We start from the raw sequence: 17,431 nt of genomic DNA, 5'->3' as shown, positions 1-17,431 counted from the left end.
TTATGTAAATTTCAAATTTTCATAATTATGAATTCATGATCTCATACATGTTTTTGTGTCAATTTAATGATAATTATGACAAAAAACTGACATTTTTTGAAAGTTAATTGATTTTTTTAAAATAATTATTATTATTATGTCACAATTATGATTTTTCCATCTTATAATTATGACAAAAAGCATGTTTTTTTGTTGTTTTTTTCCCTATGTGGCAGAGACAGGCTTCCACAGTGTTACAGTGATTTTAGAACAGTCTTATATTCATTTAAATCCGCTCTCTCAATAGCATATGTTTTAAATTTTAGCAATTTGTCATTAATCGTTAAAAATGATCTCTTAATGTTTTAAAAAAGGGATTATCTGCATTTTTTATGTTTTATTTGCCATCCATCATGAAACATTTGAATGGCATGCTTACTGTAAAAGGAGTATTCCAAGGTTCAGTACAAGATAAAGTCAATCGACCGCATTTGTGGCATAAAAATTGAGACTACGGTGAAGCATTTACAATGGAAGTAATGGTCAATATTTAAAAGCGGAAATGTGAATCGTAACATTTTGAGCTGTAAAGCTGTTTAAATCGTTTTTACACACTGTAAGAAAAAATAATTGTTGGTTTAACTTAAATACATTACCTGGTTGTCTTAAAATTTTGAGTTCACTGAAATAAAAAATTTGAGTTAATACAGTGAAGGTGTTTAATCAACAGAAACTCAAGATATGATGTTATCTGAACCACATTAATTATCAAAGTTGATTTGACAAAAGAAAAAGTGTTATGATAATCATGGAAATGTTTAAAACATTGCTTAAGTCTTATAGCTATTCTATTGAAATAGTGAGCATTTTAAAACGTCACGTCCATTTTTTATGGAAATTAATGTTTGTGATAATCAACATTATGCCATAATTGCTGTGGGTTGAGTTTAACTTGTACCGAACCTGGAATATTTCTTTAATGACTATTTTCAGAGGAGCACTCATTTCCCTGTCATTAAAATATTACAATTATTGATGTGACCGCATGAAAAAGCTTTCCTGAAATTGTACATTTTAACCGTTATGTGTACATGAACAACATGTGATGAATAGCTTATACATTACAAATCATGATAATAAAGTTCAAGGCATTCTAAAGGCGTTTTCTAACAGTATTCAAAATATAGGAGACACTGTAAAAGAAACTGTAGTAGATTTAACAGTATAATCTCAGAGTGAAGCTGCTGTGTAGCTCAACCTGGATTTGCTCGATGTGGTTTTCTTCTCCCGCTGCTCTTGAGACGACCGCAGAACACCCACCTGCTCATTGATGCTTTCACACCTCTGCTCGTAACCATGCAAACCCTAATGATGCATCTTGATGTCTCTAGCCCTTTCCTCTTTCTCTATCACACACATTCTCAGTACACGCTCACATTTCCCCATTCAACTAGGTACTGGACTTTTCCGTCCGCCGTTACGCGTCTGGCCAGGATCCGGACGGCGTCGCCTCCCCCCCATCCCATGGCCGTGGGCCCCCCCATGCCGACTGTACTGGAGTAGGGTGGCACGTCACGCAGGAAGAGAGAAGGGCAGTTTTCATACCGCTGTCCGGGTGGGTGACCCGAGGACAGAGAAAATGGAAGGCAGGGGGCTGGAAGTCGACAAGGGTCCTCTGCACTGAAGAGAACAATTACACAGACATGCAAAAAGTACTCAATTTGAAAGAACAGTTCAGCCAAATTCAAAATTATATTTTAATTATAAAGAGAATTTGGAAAGAATCCTTATATAGATCTTTTTTGTACAACAACAGTTTACAGCAACAACAAAAAAAAAAAAAGATTGTCTTACTTTCTATTTTTGTCTTATTTTCCAGTAAAAAATCTAATACGTCATTATGCGACAGGAAGCTTGCACTCTAGACTGCCATGAACGTGCTCAGGACCGTTTGCCGAGGCTGTGGATTACAGGTATTAAAGGTGCCCTAGAATTAAAAATTGAATTTATCTTGGCATAGTTAAATGATAAGAGTTCAGTACATGGAAATGACATACGGTGAGTCTCAAACACCATTGTTTCCTCCTTCTTATATAAATCTCATTTGTTTAAAAGATCTCCGAAGAACAGGCGAATCTCAACATAACACTGACTGTTACGTAACAGTCGGGATCATTAATATGTACGCCCCCAATATTTGCATATGCCAGCTCATGTTCAAGGCATTAGACAAGGGCAGCCAGTATTAACGTCTGGATCTGCACAGCTGAATCATCAGACTAGGTAAGCAAGCAAGGAAAACAGCAAAAAATGGCAGATGGAGCGACTGACATGATCCATGATATCATGATATTTTTAGTGATGTTTGTAAATTGTCTTTCTAAATGTTTCGTTAGCATGTTGCTAATGTACTGTTAAATGTGGTTAAAGTTACCGTCGTTTCTTACTGTATTCACAGAGACAAGAGCCGTCGCTATTTTCATTTTTAAACACTTGCAGTCTGTATAATGCATAAACACAACTTCATTCTTTATAAATCTCTCCAACAATGTGTAATGTTAGCTTTAGCCCGTTAGCCAAGGAGCACTATCAAACTCATTCAGAATCAAATGTAAACATCCAAATAAACACTTACGCAATTACTTACGCGATTATACATGCTGCATGACGAACACTTTGTAAAGATCCATTTTGAGGGTTATATTAGCTGTGTGAACTTTATGCTGTTTATGCTGTTTAAGGCAAGCGCGAGCTCTGTGGGCGGGGAGCGCAAGATTTAAAGGGGCCGCAGCATGAATCGGTGCATAGTTAATGATGCCCCAAAATAGTTACAAAAATTAATTTAAAAAAATCTATGGGGTATTTTGAGCTGAAAATTCACAGACACATTCAGGGGACACCTCAGACTTATATTACATCTTGTAAAAAGACGTTCGATGGCACCTTTAATGTTGTAAATAATGCTCAGTTTCTTGCACAGACCTATAATTTCACTTCATAAGACCTTAATCGGTTAGTTCACTCAAAAATGAAAATTTCTGTCATTAATTACTCACCCTCATGTCGTTCCAAAACTGTAAGACCTTTGTTCATCTTTGGAACACAAATTAAGATAATTTTGATAAAATCCGATGGCTCAGTGAGGCCTGCATTGACAGCAAGATAATTTACACTTTCAATGCCCAGAAAGTTACTAAAGACGTATTTAAAACAGTTCATGTGACTACAGTGGTTCAACCTTAATATTATGAAGCGACAAGAATACTTTTTGTGCACCAAAACAACAAAATAACAAATTTATTCAACAATATCTAGTGATGGGCGATTTCAAAACTTTACGAATCTTTTGTTTCGAATCAGTGGTTCGAAGCGTGAATGCCAAAGTCATGTGAACCATTGAAATTTCAAAACGTTTCGAAACACTTATGATGTAACAAAGCCTTGTTTACTGAAATCACGTGACTTTGGCAGTTTGATACACGCTCCAAACCACTGATTCGTGAAAAAATGTGTTTGTTCCGTAAGTTGAATAGGATATTCAGCGTAAGCTTTTTGAAGAATACAAAAGTGTGGTTTTGGCAGAACCACTTGGAAGGCAATCATTTGTTTATTTAAAGCATATACATTTAATTATTTTTTTGAAAATGACAGATCATTTCACCAGATAAGACCCTTATTCCTCGTCCGGTATTGTTTAAAGCCCTTTGAAGCTGCACTGAAACTGTAATTTTGACCTTCAACGTTTGGTGCCCATTGAAGTCCATTATAAGGAGAATAATCCTGGAATGTTTTCAACAAAAACCTTTCTTTTCAACTGAAGAAAGAAAGACATGAACATCTTGGATGACATGGGGGTGAGTAAATTTAACTTGAAAGTGGACTAATCCTTTAAGGTTGAACCACTGTAGTCACATGAACTGTTTTAAATATGTCTTTCTGGGCATTGAAAGTGTTAATTACATTGCTGTCAATGCAGGCCTCACTGAGCCATCAGATTTGTATCAAAAATATCTTCATTTGTGTTCTGAAGATGAACAATGGTCTTACGGGTGTGGAACGACATGAGGGAGAGTAATTAATGACAGAATTTTCATTTTTGGGTGAACTAACCCTTTAAAATAATTTTCCTACTCAAGTAAATGTATCTTGATTTAAGTTATCTGTAATGGAAAACAAGACAAAAATACTAAGTAAGAAGTAAAAACACTGTTGCTGTGTCTTTATAGTTTTTCTCAATTGCTTAAACACTATAACCAGGCTTTTGAACACCCATTTCCCTAAACTATAAACACTACTCCCCTGTTTTGACACATGAGTCAGATTTGTTGAACTGTCACTGCAAAACTCTAGACACAAATCCCTTCATTTCTCATTGCTAGACCATGTGGTCATTTAGAAAGCACTAGCATTCAGTATTGTTCACTCAAGTCAGCGTAGCTTGAGCTCAATTAGCACACAGTTACCCAGGTGGAAACACTAAGAGTCAAAATTTATCAGAACCTTCAATAGATAGATAAAAGTCAGTTCATTCAGTTTTGGAACAATAGATCCAGAGAGACGTGATTGAAGAGGTTGAGGACACCAGAGAGGAGGAGGAGGAAGGTGTGGAGGAAGAGGATGAGGAGGAGGAAGGGAAAGGAGACAAGCAGCCTCGGATGAAATTTCTGTCACTCTAGTTGACCATGTCCTTGTCCATGGTATGACTATGAGGGAGGCTGGGGAACGAGTTTTAGTTGATGCGTGCCAGGGTGGATCAGGCATGCAAGAGGATTTTACCCCCGCCAATATAGCCTGTGATGTTGACAAGATTGTCCCAGACCAAAGATGGGATGCTGGGGTGGGGAAGGATATTTTTTTGTTGTTGTTGTTTGGTGTATTGTACTGTACAGTATATTAAAGGTGCTACAGAGGATCTTTTCGTCGACTGAGAAACCAAAGACTGTTAGTGAGTTTTTGAAATGAGCGCATGCGCAAGAACAACCCCCCTCCTTCACAGGTCATTTCGAGGGAACGCCTCCCAAAACTCGTGCACGAGTATCGGAACACGAGTGTTTACCACCGGCATTCGCTGTGTCTTGTTAGTGGATTCATTACGTCGGACTCACCGCAGGTTAGGGTTGTGCCGATGGACGATCACGATGGAGATGCCACGCCCCCGTCCCGCTCCGCTGCGAGTCTTGCGAGTTGACACACTCTCTATAGACTATAGTTAACCTAAAATCTTTGCAGGAATTGCTCTGTAAATTAAATTGAGTATATAACTAATGCATATATGCTATTTTAAATGCTGTAGTTTATGCCAGAGACGTGACGTGTGTTAGTCTGTGAAAATAGGAAAAGCCCAGATGAGTCATTAGTTGGGAAATAAAATAACCCTTTCGCACGTAAATTTAAAATATTCTGCCGAACATTATTTAGAACGTATCACTTTATTGTTTCCATGGTGACACGTCATCGCTTGTCATGTCACACACCACAGCGGTGTATGACTGATGATCTGCTTTTTTTTCAGTTTTCTTTTTTTATTCAAAATATTCAAAAATTTGTTAACTATAAAAAATATCTGATATTCCGATTGTCAAATATGAGCACCTTTATAATGAACCCGTTAGTTGTGCTATACACGTTATGGGCGCCGGCATGTTAGTTTGTGCCGCAGCTTCTGTTGGATTTACAACATGTGAATTCATCCAATTCTCCCGAAGTAAGTAAGCGGTGAACTGGGGAAGAATAAAGTAAACTTTAAAGTTACTTACAAAATGTGCATCTGGTATGAATAAAATGTGTCCTCTAATTATAATGGAAAGAATTGTTATTGCCGCTTCTACATCAGTGTGTATTTTACAAACTTTAAATTTATTGTTGTTTGTACTTATATGTATTTAAATTAAAAATAATTAAAATGACCCTCCCGACGATATCATCGTCCATCGTGATGTTTTACTGTAAACATCGTCAACTGCCAATTTAGGGGACATCGGCCAACCCTACCGCAGGTAACTCATAATCTGCAGTTGTTACTCCTGTTTCCTGACAAAAACATTGCATGCGGCGCCTGTGGAGTGTGGAAAGTTACTGGAGCGCGCAGCCGCGCACGTCTCTCACAAGGAATGTCACGGCAGTGATTGACAAGCCAGAGGGCCAATTGGCTGATGTTTTTAAGGCCCTACCTCATGCACAGATGATGTATATTAATATTATTCCTTTCAGTGCACCTAATAAATAGTCTTTTATCAGTTAGTAAAGTTTCAAGTAATATTGCAAAAATGTATCAAACAAAACATCCTCTGTAGCACCTTTAAGGAATAAATAAAGTGTGAAAATGTATACATTTGTTGTGTATTTTGTTGTGTTGATCATGTGAAAAAGTTTTTAAGGGGGAGCATCAAGAAACATAACTTATTACTGGTTTTTGTAGTATTGTTTTGAATTTATCTCACCGGTGTGTAAGACTATGTTGTAGTGTGTGTGTTTTTAAAGACTTGTGTGTCATGTCTCAGGGCAAAGTTTGGTTTTTCACCTAGATTGAATGGTTTTGAGTTTCATTTTGATCTGTAAATAGGAAATTTGGAGAATTGGGTGAGAAGTTATGGATTTGAGTTTAGAAAAAAGGAGGCATAATTTCAAGAAATGTGTTTAAGCAATCAAGAAAAACTGTAAGGTGGTCCTTTTTGGAGGTTGATACATGTAGTAACTATTTAGTTGTATGGGGAAAAAAAGCCTACAGCACACTGGTTTGAAATGTCATGAGCTGAGCAAATAATATGAGAATTTTCATTTTCAGCATGACAGTAGCATTAAATTCATCTCTAATTTACTTCAGTGCATACTTTCTTTACAGACCTGTAATGATGCAGAGTTCTAGACAGGTCCTGAGATCCATTGTATGAAGGGTGATAGAGGGCAAACATTCTCTTGGGAGGTGAACTGTAATACATAAAGACTTCTTTAAATGAATGAAACAGCAATTATGGCTTATAGTATGAAAGCTTGTTTCCGCCATGGAATAAAAAAAGGTAATTGCGACTTTTTTTATCTCACAATTCAGACTTTTTTTCTTGCAATTCTGAGAAATATGTGAGAAATAAACTTGTATGTCTCAATTGCAAATTAATAACTCGCAATTGTGAGGATAAAAGTCACAATTATCCTACCTTTTTTTTTTATTATTATTATTCCGTGGTCAGAAACAAGCTTCCATATCATACTGTTAACATCATTAAGTTCAAAGTTGAAATTGAAAATGTTATGTTTTTCATTTTAACATGCTACAAACCCCAAACTCATCTCTTCCTCTGGTTTTCTGGGGTTGTACAGGCTTGTTCCATCAACATAACCGTGGCAACATGGCACTAGGTCAATAGCGTTGGTCGCAACTCCTGGTGGACAAGTCTAAAAAGACATGATCAACTGTTATAAATAATAAACACTGTCAGTTTAAAGGTCATATTCACCAGAATATTCTTCAAAAATTCACTTTTTGTGTCCTAAAGAATAAATCAAATGGGTTTGGAACAACATGAGGGTGAATAAATAATGACAGAATTTTCATTTTTCAACATTAAGTACTATAGTTGCTGTGAATAACAAATGACAAAATAATTAAGATAAAAAATACAGCTGAAAATATTTGACTTTGATATTATTTTATAACTGAGGTTCATTTTCACTTCAACTAAGACTAAATGTCATAAACGCAGAAATGCATTTATTCATGTCGCCTGTATGCCTGTGGCTTCTTCACAATTATTAAAAAATTGAGACGCCTCTCCAACAGAATGGTTTCTTGTTCATAAGTGCTGAGAAGCACAAAGGAAAATTAGACTTTCAAATGATTTTAGGTGATTTCTGCCCATAGTCTTAAGATTCATGGCTGTGTTAGCTGTGTAATACAGCACACAGTGGGAGAGAAGCGATGATGCCGTGCGACACCAGTGTGAGGAAGAACTCGTACACATACTGAATCTAAATGACTGAATTATTCTGTGGCACATATCATACCAAAGTCAATTGACAATAGTAGTTTGATACAGCAGGTCAAAATTAAAGATAGCATTATTGCCCGATCGCTTGGAAATTATGGTAATGAATGATCACATTAACTGTGTGAGGTTTGACTAGTTAGCTATGGCTGTTAGCCCCTACTGGTAGATAACTACAACAATCTGCATGCAAAAAGCATTATTCTCCATTGAGAACCATTTAAAAATAACTGTGTATTATGACAAAATACATTTTTGCTATCAACATCTAAAAAAGGAAACTGTGGTCAATAAAATAAAATAAAATAAAATAAAATAAAATAAAATAAAATAAAATAAAATAAAATAAAATAAAATAAAATAAAATAAAATAAAATAAAATAAAATAAAATAAAATAAAATAAAAAATGTCCCTATTCAAAACTTGCATATAAATTTATAAAAATATAACACCAAAATTTAAACATTTTGCAAATTTACCCGGTGGAAAAAGAAAATGTTATTGCATTTTTTTATATATAACTGCAGCTTGTGTAGGCATTATTCATGTTGATGTCTTTTCTGGTGCCATGACCTTTTAAATCCAAATATTAACACTGGACCGCTAACATGCCACTTGGACTCTTCACAAAATGGAGGCATGCAGTCATTGTGTCTTTATGCACATGTATTTTATGGCTACTTGCAAGGGTAAACAGATCTTGTTGATTCAGTGTTGCATGTTGCAAAATATAAGTCAAATGAATATGAAGAGAATAACAAACCCAAAAGGTGATGCTGGGTGTCTTATATGAATGAGAGAGTTTCATTACTGATGCAGGGGGGCTTGGCCTCTGCCAGTTATCTTTTGATTGCTGCAGTTAAAGGCAGACGCACTGACCTGTGTCTCAGTGACCCGACGCTTTGATTTACGGGCCTCCGGACCCACCGCTCTCCGCTGGCAGGGCAGTGACGTGGGGCTGCAGCAAAGACAACAACTGACTTCAACATCAAATCCAATTCAATTCATTTTTTACTTTTTAAAAATTATTAAAATATTAAATATTATATTAAAATTATATTATTAAAAACATTATTTATTTTAAAAAACATCTCATACTGGTGATGCTTTTGTGTTCTGTTTTTGAGCTTGGCATACATGGTCACAAAAAAGTCAATAATTATTTAAAATAATAAATATTATATTAAAATTATATTATTAAAAAATATGAATCAGTAAAAAATGTTTCATACTGGTGGTGTTTTTGTGTCCTGTTTTTGAGCTTGGCAAACATGGTCACATAAAACAGTCAATAAATATTTAAAATATTAAAATTATATTAAAATTACATTATTAAAAATATGAATTATTAAAAAAATATTTCACACTGGTGATGTTTTTGTGTCCTGTTTTTGAGCTTAGCAGACACGGACACACACACAAAAAACAGTAATTATTTGAAATATTAAATGTTATATTAAAATTATATTATTTTAATATCAATTATTTAAAATATATATTCTGATTTATATTGATGGTGTTTTTGTGTCCTGTTTTTCAGCTTGGCGAACATGGACACAAAAAGCAGTCAATAATTATTTAAAATAATAAAATATTTCACACTGGTGATGTTTTAGTGTCCTGTTTTTGAGCTTGGCAAACATGATCAAAAAGTCAATAATTATTTAAAATAATAAATATTACATTAAAATGTCATTAAAAATATGAATTATTAGAAATATATCATACTGGTGTGTTTTTGTGTCTTGTTTTTGAGTTTGGCAAACATGGTCACATGAAACAGTCAATAATTATTTCAAATATTAAAATTATATTATTAAAAATATTAATTATTAAAAAATATTTCATATTGGCGATGTTTTTGTGTCCTGTTTTTGAGCTTGGCAAACATGGTCACAAAAAAACAGTCAATAATTATTTCACCTATTACAATTATATTATTAAAAACATTAATTATTAAAAAATATTTCATATTGGCAATGTTTTTGTGTCCTGTTTTTGAGCTTGGCAAACATGGTCACAAAAACATGGTCCTAAAGTAAATTTTTAATTCTGTTAATTCTGCCTTGTGTTAAAGTCAACCTGAAATAACTAAAGAAGAGCATATTTATTATCTTGATACAGGTTTTTATTCTTACTATTTTGTGAAGTCTCCATAATCTTTGAACTAAAATTTAAAGAGACACTTTGTTTTCGGCTTATATCATTAATCCTCTTAACTTTTCAACCCTTCCCGTCTTATTAAATTGTGTTCATTCTGGTACAGTATGTGATTTATCCAAAAGAATTCCTTTACTACATTTCTATCTTACTGATATCCTGTTTTACTCAGAAATACATCAGATTACAGAAGTAAAAGAGCCTGAAGTGCTCCTGCCTCTGACCTTCTCCTGTGGGTGATGTTGATTGGCTGTTCAGCGATGAAAGGAGATTGGTCCGATAACAGAGGGGGAGGAGCCCGAACTTGGAGACCGAAGAGACACTTCTTCTTCTTTATTTCCTTCCCCGAGACAAACCTTTACGACAGATCAAAATCAGATTGGATTGGTATTCAACTGCTGTTCTTCAGGGCTCACTGACAGATTTTTATTTGTTCCTGGGCGTCTCACGCTTGCCAACTAAAACATCTGATTCAGTTATTTAAGTGCTAGCATATGAGCGGCATCATCCACAAACCTTGACAGAAGGAAAATGGAAATGGACTTTAAATTATTTATTTTGAAAGACAGAACCACCTTCAGCTATCAAAACACTATTTGTAGAGAGTGAAATAGCACACGCAGAGTCACTTATAATGTAAAGCAATTACAGTAATGGTTTTGCAGATATCATTGCAAATATGTGCTATGCCCCTATGGGCTGCCACATGGAAATCAAGCAGAACGGCAAGTTTTCAGAGTATAATCCGTGTCTCACCTGTCTTTGTGGGAATTTAAAGCATTGAGCAGGTTTTGGCAACGGTCTTGCCTCGGTGTGTCTGACAGCTGAGAGACCAAAATATAGAGTCGAATGAAAGGCAGTGTGTAACAAATGCATTTGAAAGGTAAGAGCTCAGATTGACCACAAACTGCAAGAGAGAGTATTCAAAACTACATTCACAGTGAATACATTCAAGTCAACATGAAATCTAAATTGACCCTATTTACTTCCTTAAAACGTTGCGAAACAGCTCTACGAGTGCAGTTTTCTTTCTTGTGTTGATGTATTTCTTATTAAAAAGTCAGACCAGGACATATTGAAGTCCGTAATATTAGTCAATATCCTTTAAGACAAAGCCATGAATCATGATGGCCAGGTGGCATTTACAATTTATGGAGGAAAAATCATTATTGGACAAAGCGGTTTATTGCATTATTTCTGCCTAGTAAAATTATTATCAACAATATTCTGAATTATTATTATTTTTATTTTTTTTACATTACAATTTTCATTTCAGTTTGAGTCATTTTTGTTGTTTTTAATATTTCTATTTAGCTTTCATCTATATTTATTTCAATTTATAAATTATATATAAAAACGAATAACATAATTTTCTCTTAGTCTTTAGCGCAAACAATAAGTGCAATCATAATCAAAGTACTCTCTCAATATTCAAAGTGCAAATAGAGACCAATTTTATCTTCAAACATGATACAGAGCTGAGAGATGGTTACAACTACACAGCCCAGCCTAAGATAGCTTTCATATTGGGAGATATTTGCATGCATCACGGAGCCGCTTTGAAAACGCAGGATGTTGAAGTCGTGTTTTAATGCACACTCGCGTTTTACTTTCACTTTCGATTTTGCACATACTCTGTGAATAGGGAATGGCGGTGTTGAGCGCATTCTACAAAATAAGACATTTGTCTGACATATAGGCTGTGTTGTGCAACAACTCCTCCGCCATGGTCTTCGTCACTTACTCTCATCACGTGATCAGTGAACTTTTATTCCTGTACAGTGGATTTCGACATAAGAGGAGCTACGTCCTACATCGTATGTATTGACAGTACCAATACTAATATATATTGCTCTGCCTCTGAAAGGTGCCCTAGAACCAGTTTTTACAAGATGTAATATAAGTCTAAGGTGTCCCCTGAATGTGTCTGAAGTTTCAGCTCAAAATACCCCATAGATTTTTTTAAATACATTTTTTTAACTGCCTATTTTGGGGCATCATTAACTATGCACCGATTCAGGCTGCAGCCCCTTTAAATCGCGCGCTCCCTGCCCCCTGAGCTCTCGACTATAATACAGTGCATAAACAAAGTTCACACAGCTAATATAAACCTCAAATGGATCTTTACAAGATGTTCGTCATGCATACTGCATGCATGCGTCGGATCATGTGAGTATAGTATTTATTTGGATGTTTACATTTGATTCTGAATGAGTTTGATAGTGCTCCGTTAGCTAACATTACACACTGTTGGAGAGATTTATAAAGAATGAAGTTGTGTTTGTGCATTATACAGACTGCAAGTGTTTAAAAATGAAAATAGCAATGGCTCTCTTGTCTCCGTGAATACAAGAAATTATGGTAACTTTAACCACATTAACAGCACATTATCTAATCATGGATCATGTCAGTTATTATCGCTCCATCTGCCATTTTTTGCTATTGTTCTTGCTTGCTTACCTAGTCTGATGATTCAGCTGTGCACAGATCCAGACGTTAATACTGGCTGCCCTTGTCTAATGCCTTGAACATGAGCTGGCATATGCAAATATTGGGGGCGTACATATTAATGATCTCGACTGTTACGTAACAGTAGGTGTTATGTTGAGATTTGCCTGTTCTTCTGATGTCTCTTCAACAAATGAGATTTACACAAGAAGGAGGAAACAATGGAGTTTGAGACTCACTATATGTCATTTCCATGTACTGAACTCTTGTTATTCAACTATGCCAAGGTAAATTAAATTTTTGATTCTAGGGCACCTTGAAATGAGTTTCTGATAGATAAAATCAGGTCCTTCCCAACATTTTTTCTTATTAAATATCCTGTTTCTTTCATAAATATGCCAGGGTTGCATTTGGTGTTTCATGTTGACTTTAAATTGAGCTGTGTCTGTGCTATTGACTAGGATATTTCCCTACCGTGCCAAGAAGCAAAGATTCCCAGTTTTCATTTGCAAAAGACATGATTTCATGATCGAAATCAAAATACTTCCTCTTGCAGCACAGAGAGAGGTGATACAACACCAAATGGGCCAAATCTACCCTGCAATCCAACAGAATGAGGATCATTAGAAATTATATTCAGCTCTACAGATAAATTTTGCATTCGGTCTTGATTCTGCAAACAGAACAGATGAAGTGAACTTACCAGGTCATCGGAAGCCTCTGGATGGTCTCTGGACCATTTGTGCACGCTGAGCACTGGAACTGATAAAAGCTGAAAGGTGAAGCAGAGACTCAGATGAAAAGCTTTAGAAAGAATTAGCTTAGCAACAGCATGCGCTTAACAACAGCATCAGCCTCACCGGTCTCCATAGAGAAGAGGTTTGGTCAGGCACTGAGTGCAAGCTTCATGAAACCACTGCCCACAACTCCCACACTGCAACATCTTCAGATTCCACCTGGCAAAACAACATGCTTTAGTTTAGACATACACACACACTCCTGAAACTAAAATGAACTCACTCTGAACTTGCTTCAATTGTTGGTTGTGCAAATCCTTTTTAAAGAATTTACTTTGTACATTTTCTGCATTGCGCCCCAAAATATTTATACACTTAAAGGGTTTGTTCACCCAAAAATGAAATTTCTGTCGTTAAGTACTCACCCTCATGTCGTTCCAAACCTGTAAGACCTTCATTCATCTTGTGAACACAAATTAAGGTATTTTTGATGAATTCCATGAGGTTTTTTATCTTCCATAGAAAGCAACGAAACGACCACATTCAAGGTCCAGAAAAGTAGTAAAGACATCGTTAAAATAGTCAATGTGAGTACAGTGAATCAACCTTAATGTTATGAAGTGACGAGAATACATTTTGTGTGCAAAAACAAAACAAAAATAATGACTTTATTCAATTTTCCTCTTCCCTATCAGTCTCATACAGTGCAGCGCTTCCGTGTTTACATCCAAATGCAGACTCAGTATTGGCCGGCTCCTGCGTCAGCATCACACGCACGTGTCATGGTGCTCACACGAACAGTGTCGGCCAATACCAAGCCGGTGTTCGGACGTAAAAAACACGGAAACTCTGCACTGTGTTCACTGCGTCAACCACTGTAGTCACGCTGACTATTTTAACAATGTCTTTACTACTTCTCTGGGCCTTGAATGTGGTAATTTCTTTGCTTTCTTTGGGAGATAAAAAAAAAAAAAACTTTGAGATTTTATCAGAAATACCTTAAATTTGTGTTCTGAAGATGAACGAAGTTCTTACAGATTTGGAACAGCATGAGGGTGCTTAATTAATGACAGAAATTTCATTTTTGGGTGAACTAACCCTTTAAGACACTCTTAAAATGTCATCTGCAAACAAATGACACTAAACCTTTTTCTCAGACTAACAACAGTTGGTTTAATGTTTTGTTATGCAAAGACATTCGTACATGTTCAACTGTGAGTAAAGTGTCCAATATATTATATATACAGCTATGGAAAAAATTAAGAGACCACTCCAAGTTCAGAAATCAATGTTAAGTGGTCTCTTACTTTTTTCCATAGCTGTATATATATATATATATATGTATATACAGTGGCATGATAAAGTATGTGAACCCCTTGCAGAATCTGTGAAAATGACATAATAAAAAATGCATGTTATTTTTGTTTAGTACTGTCCTGAGTAAGATATTTTACATAAAAGATGTTTGCATTTAGTTCACAAGACAAAACAATAGCTGAATTTATTAAAATAACCCCATTCATAAGTATGTGAACCATTGATTGTCAATACTGTGTGGTTACCTGATGATCCACGACTGTTTTTGTGTTTTGTGATGGTTGTTCAGGAGTCTCTTGTTTGTTCTGAGCAGTTAGAGATCTGTGTTTTCACACTGAGGACAACTGAGGGACTCAAACACAACTATTAAAAAAGGTTCAAACATTCACTGATGCTCTAGAAGGAAACACAATGCATTAAGAGTCGGGGTGTGAAAACTTTTGAACAGGATGAAGATGTCACAATTTTTCTTATTTTGTTTAAATATCATTGTTTTTCATTTAGTACTGACCTTTGGAAACCAACAGAAGATACTTGCATGTTTCCCGGCAGAAAAATTAAGTACAATTTACCTTGATATTCAAATTCAAAAAGTTTTCACCCCTCGACTCTTAATGCATCGTGTTTCCTTCTGGAGCATCAGTGAATGTTTGAACCTTTTTTAATAGTTGTGTTTCAGTCCCTCAGTTGTCCTCAGTGTGAAAAGATGAATCTCAAAATCATACAGCCACTGCTGGAAAGGGTTCAAATATGCAAAAATGCTTGAAAACTGAAGAATCTGCAGGAGCTGGAGGATTTTTCTGAAGAACAGCTCAGTTTAACTGCTCAGGACAAACAAGAGACTCATGAACAACCTTCACAAAACATAAAAACAGTCGTGGATCATCAGGTAACCACACACAGTATTGAGAATCAATGGTTCACATACTTATGAATGGGGTTATTTTAATAAATTCAGTCTTGTGAACTAAATGCAAACATCTTTTTATGTAAAATATCTTACTCAGGACAGTACTAAACAAAAAATAGCATGCATTTTTTATTATCCCTCTTATTTTATTAAAATAATTCTCATTTTCAAAGATTCTGCAAGGGGTTCACATACTTTTTCATGCCACTATATATATATATATATATATATATATATATATATATATATATATATATATATATATATATATATATATATAAAATGAATTATTAATATTATAAACATTCAGTGTTGGGGTAACGCATTACAAGTATGCAAGTTACTTTGTTTTCCCATTTAATGACTGACAAATTTTTTGAACTCATGTTGACAGAAAGTGCAGAGGCCTTGTGTGCGCTATGTAAACAACTCAGAATATTATGCAAACCTGCGATAATTAAATATGTTAAATTACACAAATACATGTCCTACTTTATGTGTTTTAATCTAACTTTATTAACCAATGTCTTTGCTGCTGACCCTTGATAATTCAACCATACTAATAAGCAAAAAGGACTTTAGATCCTATTCTTCTGTAATCCAGAAGGGTTGCAGAGCTTAAAAATTTGTACAAGCATGAATTTGCATTTCCTTCAGCCTGAGGCTTATTCATTTCACTTTTTTGTTATGAATAAGCAAACAAGCAAGCCCAGGTGAGAAAAAAATAACACAAAAGTAAGGCAACAAATTACTTTCCATAAAGAGTAACTAAGTTACTAGTTATTTTTTAGGAAGTAACAACAATATTGTAACATTTCACTTTTAAAAGTAACTTTACCCAACTCCACTTCTGGAATGATATATTGCTTGCTGTTTCTAAAAGTAAGTCGTATGCATTATGTATTCAGTACAGATATCCGAATGGCCTATTATATTTGCCAAAATGTGCAAATGTCCAAGACATTTTAACACAAAACTGAACTTTTAAAAAGGTCCTGCATACTGTTTAACACACTACTTTTCAAAATATTCAATACACTAAACATAGGCAGTATATACTGCACATTGTGCAGTCGAAGTACACTAATATTCCATTCTAAACACTGTGATAGACATGTGAGAACGTTACAAGTTGGACTCACTCTCCTGGTCCAGCACAATAGCAGTAACACTGCTGCTGGTTGGTCAAGTGCTGCGGGTCCCAGTCTAGAGATGACAGCTGATAGGGCAGCCGGACTTTCATGATCTGCATGAGCCGTGCGAAGCGTCCTCTTTTTAACGCTCCCCCTCTCTAGGACAGAACACAGCTCATCATTTCAATGTATCTCACCTCTCTGTGACAAGCGCTCTCCTGTCATGTAAGCACATTTAACAGCGATTTCATCTGAAGATTGAATTTGGAGAAGACACGCTGAAGGAAGTCATTAATATTTCCTGCCGCGGGGGGGTTGGTGAATATGATTTTATCTTCAAATCAGCATGTAAGGCCTGTGAAACGAGCGCACTGACAGACGGATTAAAGCGCAGGCCCATTTAACGCAGCTCTACCACCGCCATCACCTGCAGAGTGCTGCAATGTAATAAATACGCAGTCAAGTGCAGTAAGCCATGGATACCCTTTATATCTCAGAGCAAGATTAAAGACTTGTGTTAGGATGTGTGTCATTTGAATTAGACCTTGAATGCCAACGTTGTCCATGTATCTAAATATTCATTTCGAGATTTAAGCAAAGTACAACCTTTGTTGCGACTGCAAAGACACATTGGCGACATATCCAGCTGTTGGGGTCAACTTCAGGTTCAATGGGCGGGGTATGGCACTCTGGATGATAACCTGGGGAAACAATGGATCAAGAAAACAAGTGCGTCATAAGTAACATACACTGCCCGGCCAAAA

General features: G+C 35.6%; 1 protein-coding gene across 3 annotated transcripts in view; it reads right to left on the bottom strand.

Annotated features, from left to right (window-relative positions):
* Positions 1-260: 260 nt before the first annotated feature.
* Positions 261-17,431, bottom strand: part of phf1 (PHD finger protein 1) — a 46,099-nt gene continuing 28,928 nt past the window's right edge. For 2 of the 3 annotated variants that reach the window (XM_067410781.1, XM_067410780.1), the window contains exons 6-16: positions 17,274-17,368; positions 16,677-16,825; positions 13,431-13,526; positions 13,274-13,342; positions 13,045-13,168; positions 10,879-10,946; positions 10,347-10,478; positions 8,842-8,920; positions 7,256-7,371; positions 6,823-6,906; positions 261-1,659 (exon numbers count right to left, since the gene is read on the bottom strand). In XM_067410781.1, the coding sequence (XP_067266882.1) occupies positions 1,401-1,659; positions 6,823-6,906; positions 7,256-7,371; positions 8,842-8,920; positions 10,347-10,478; positions 10,879-10,946; positions 13,045-13,168; positions 13,274-13,342; positions 13,431-13,526; positions 16,677-16,825; positions 17,274-17,368 (1,271 nt within the window). In that variant the 3' untranslated portion in view covers positions 261-1,400. The remainder of the gene's footprint in view (positions 1,660-6,822; positions 6,907-7,255; positions 7,372-8,841; positions 8,921-10,346; positions 10,479-10,878; positions 10,947-13,044; positions 13,169-13,273; positions 13,343-13,430; positions 13,527-16,676; positions 16,826-17,273; positions 17,369-17,431) is intronic. The other variant, XM_067410782.1, reaches the window with a different exon arrangement.

The sequence above is a fragment of the Chanodichthys erythropterus genome, chromosome 2 (assembly GCF_024489055.1).
Source record: "Chanodichthys erythropterus isolate Z2021 chromosome 2, ASM2448905v1, whole genome shotgun sequence".
NCBI classification, from domain to species: domain Eukaryota; kingdom Metazoa; phylum Chordata; class Actinopteri; order Cypriniformes; family Xenocyprididae; genus Chanodichthys; species Chanodichthys erythropterus.
The sequence above is the reverse complement of the archived record's forward strand: the minus strand, read 5'-3'. Positions and strand labels throughout refer to the sequence as shown.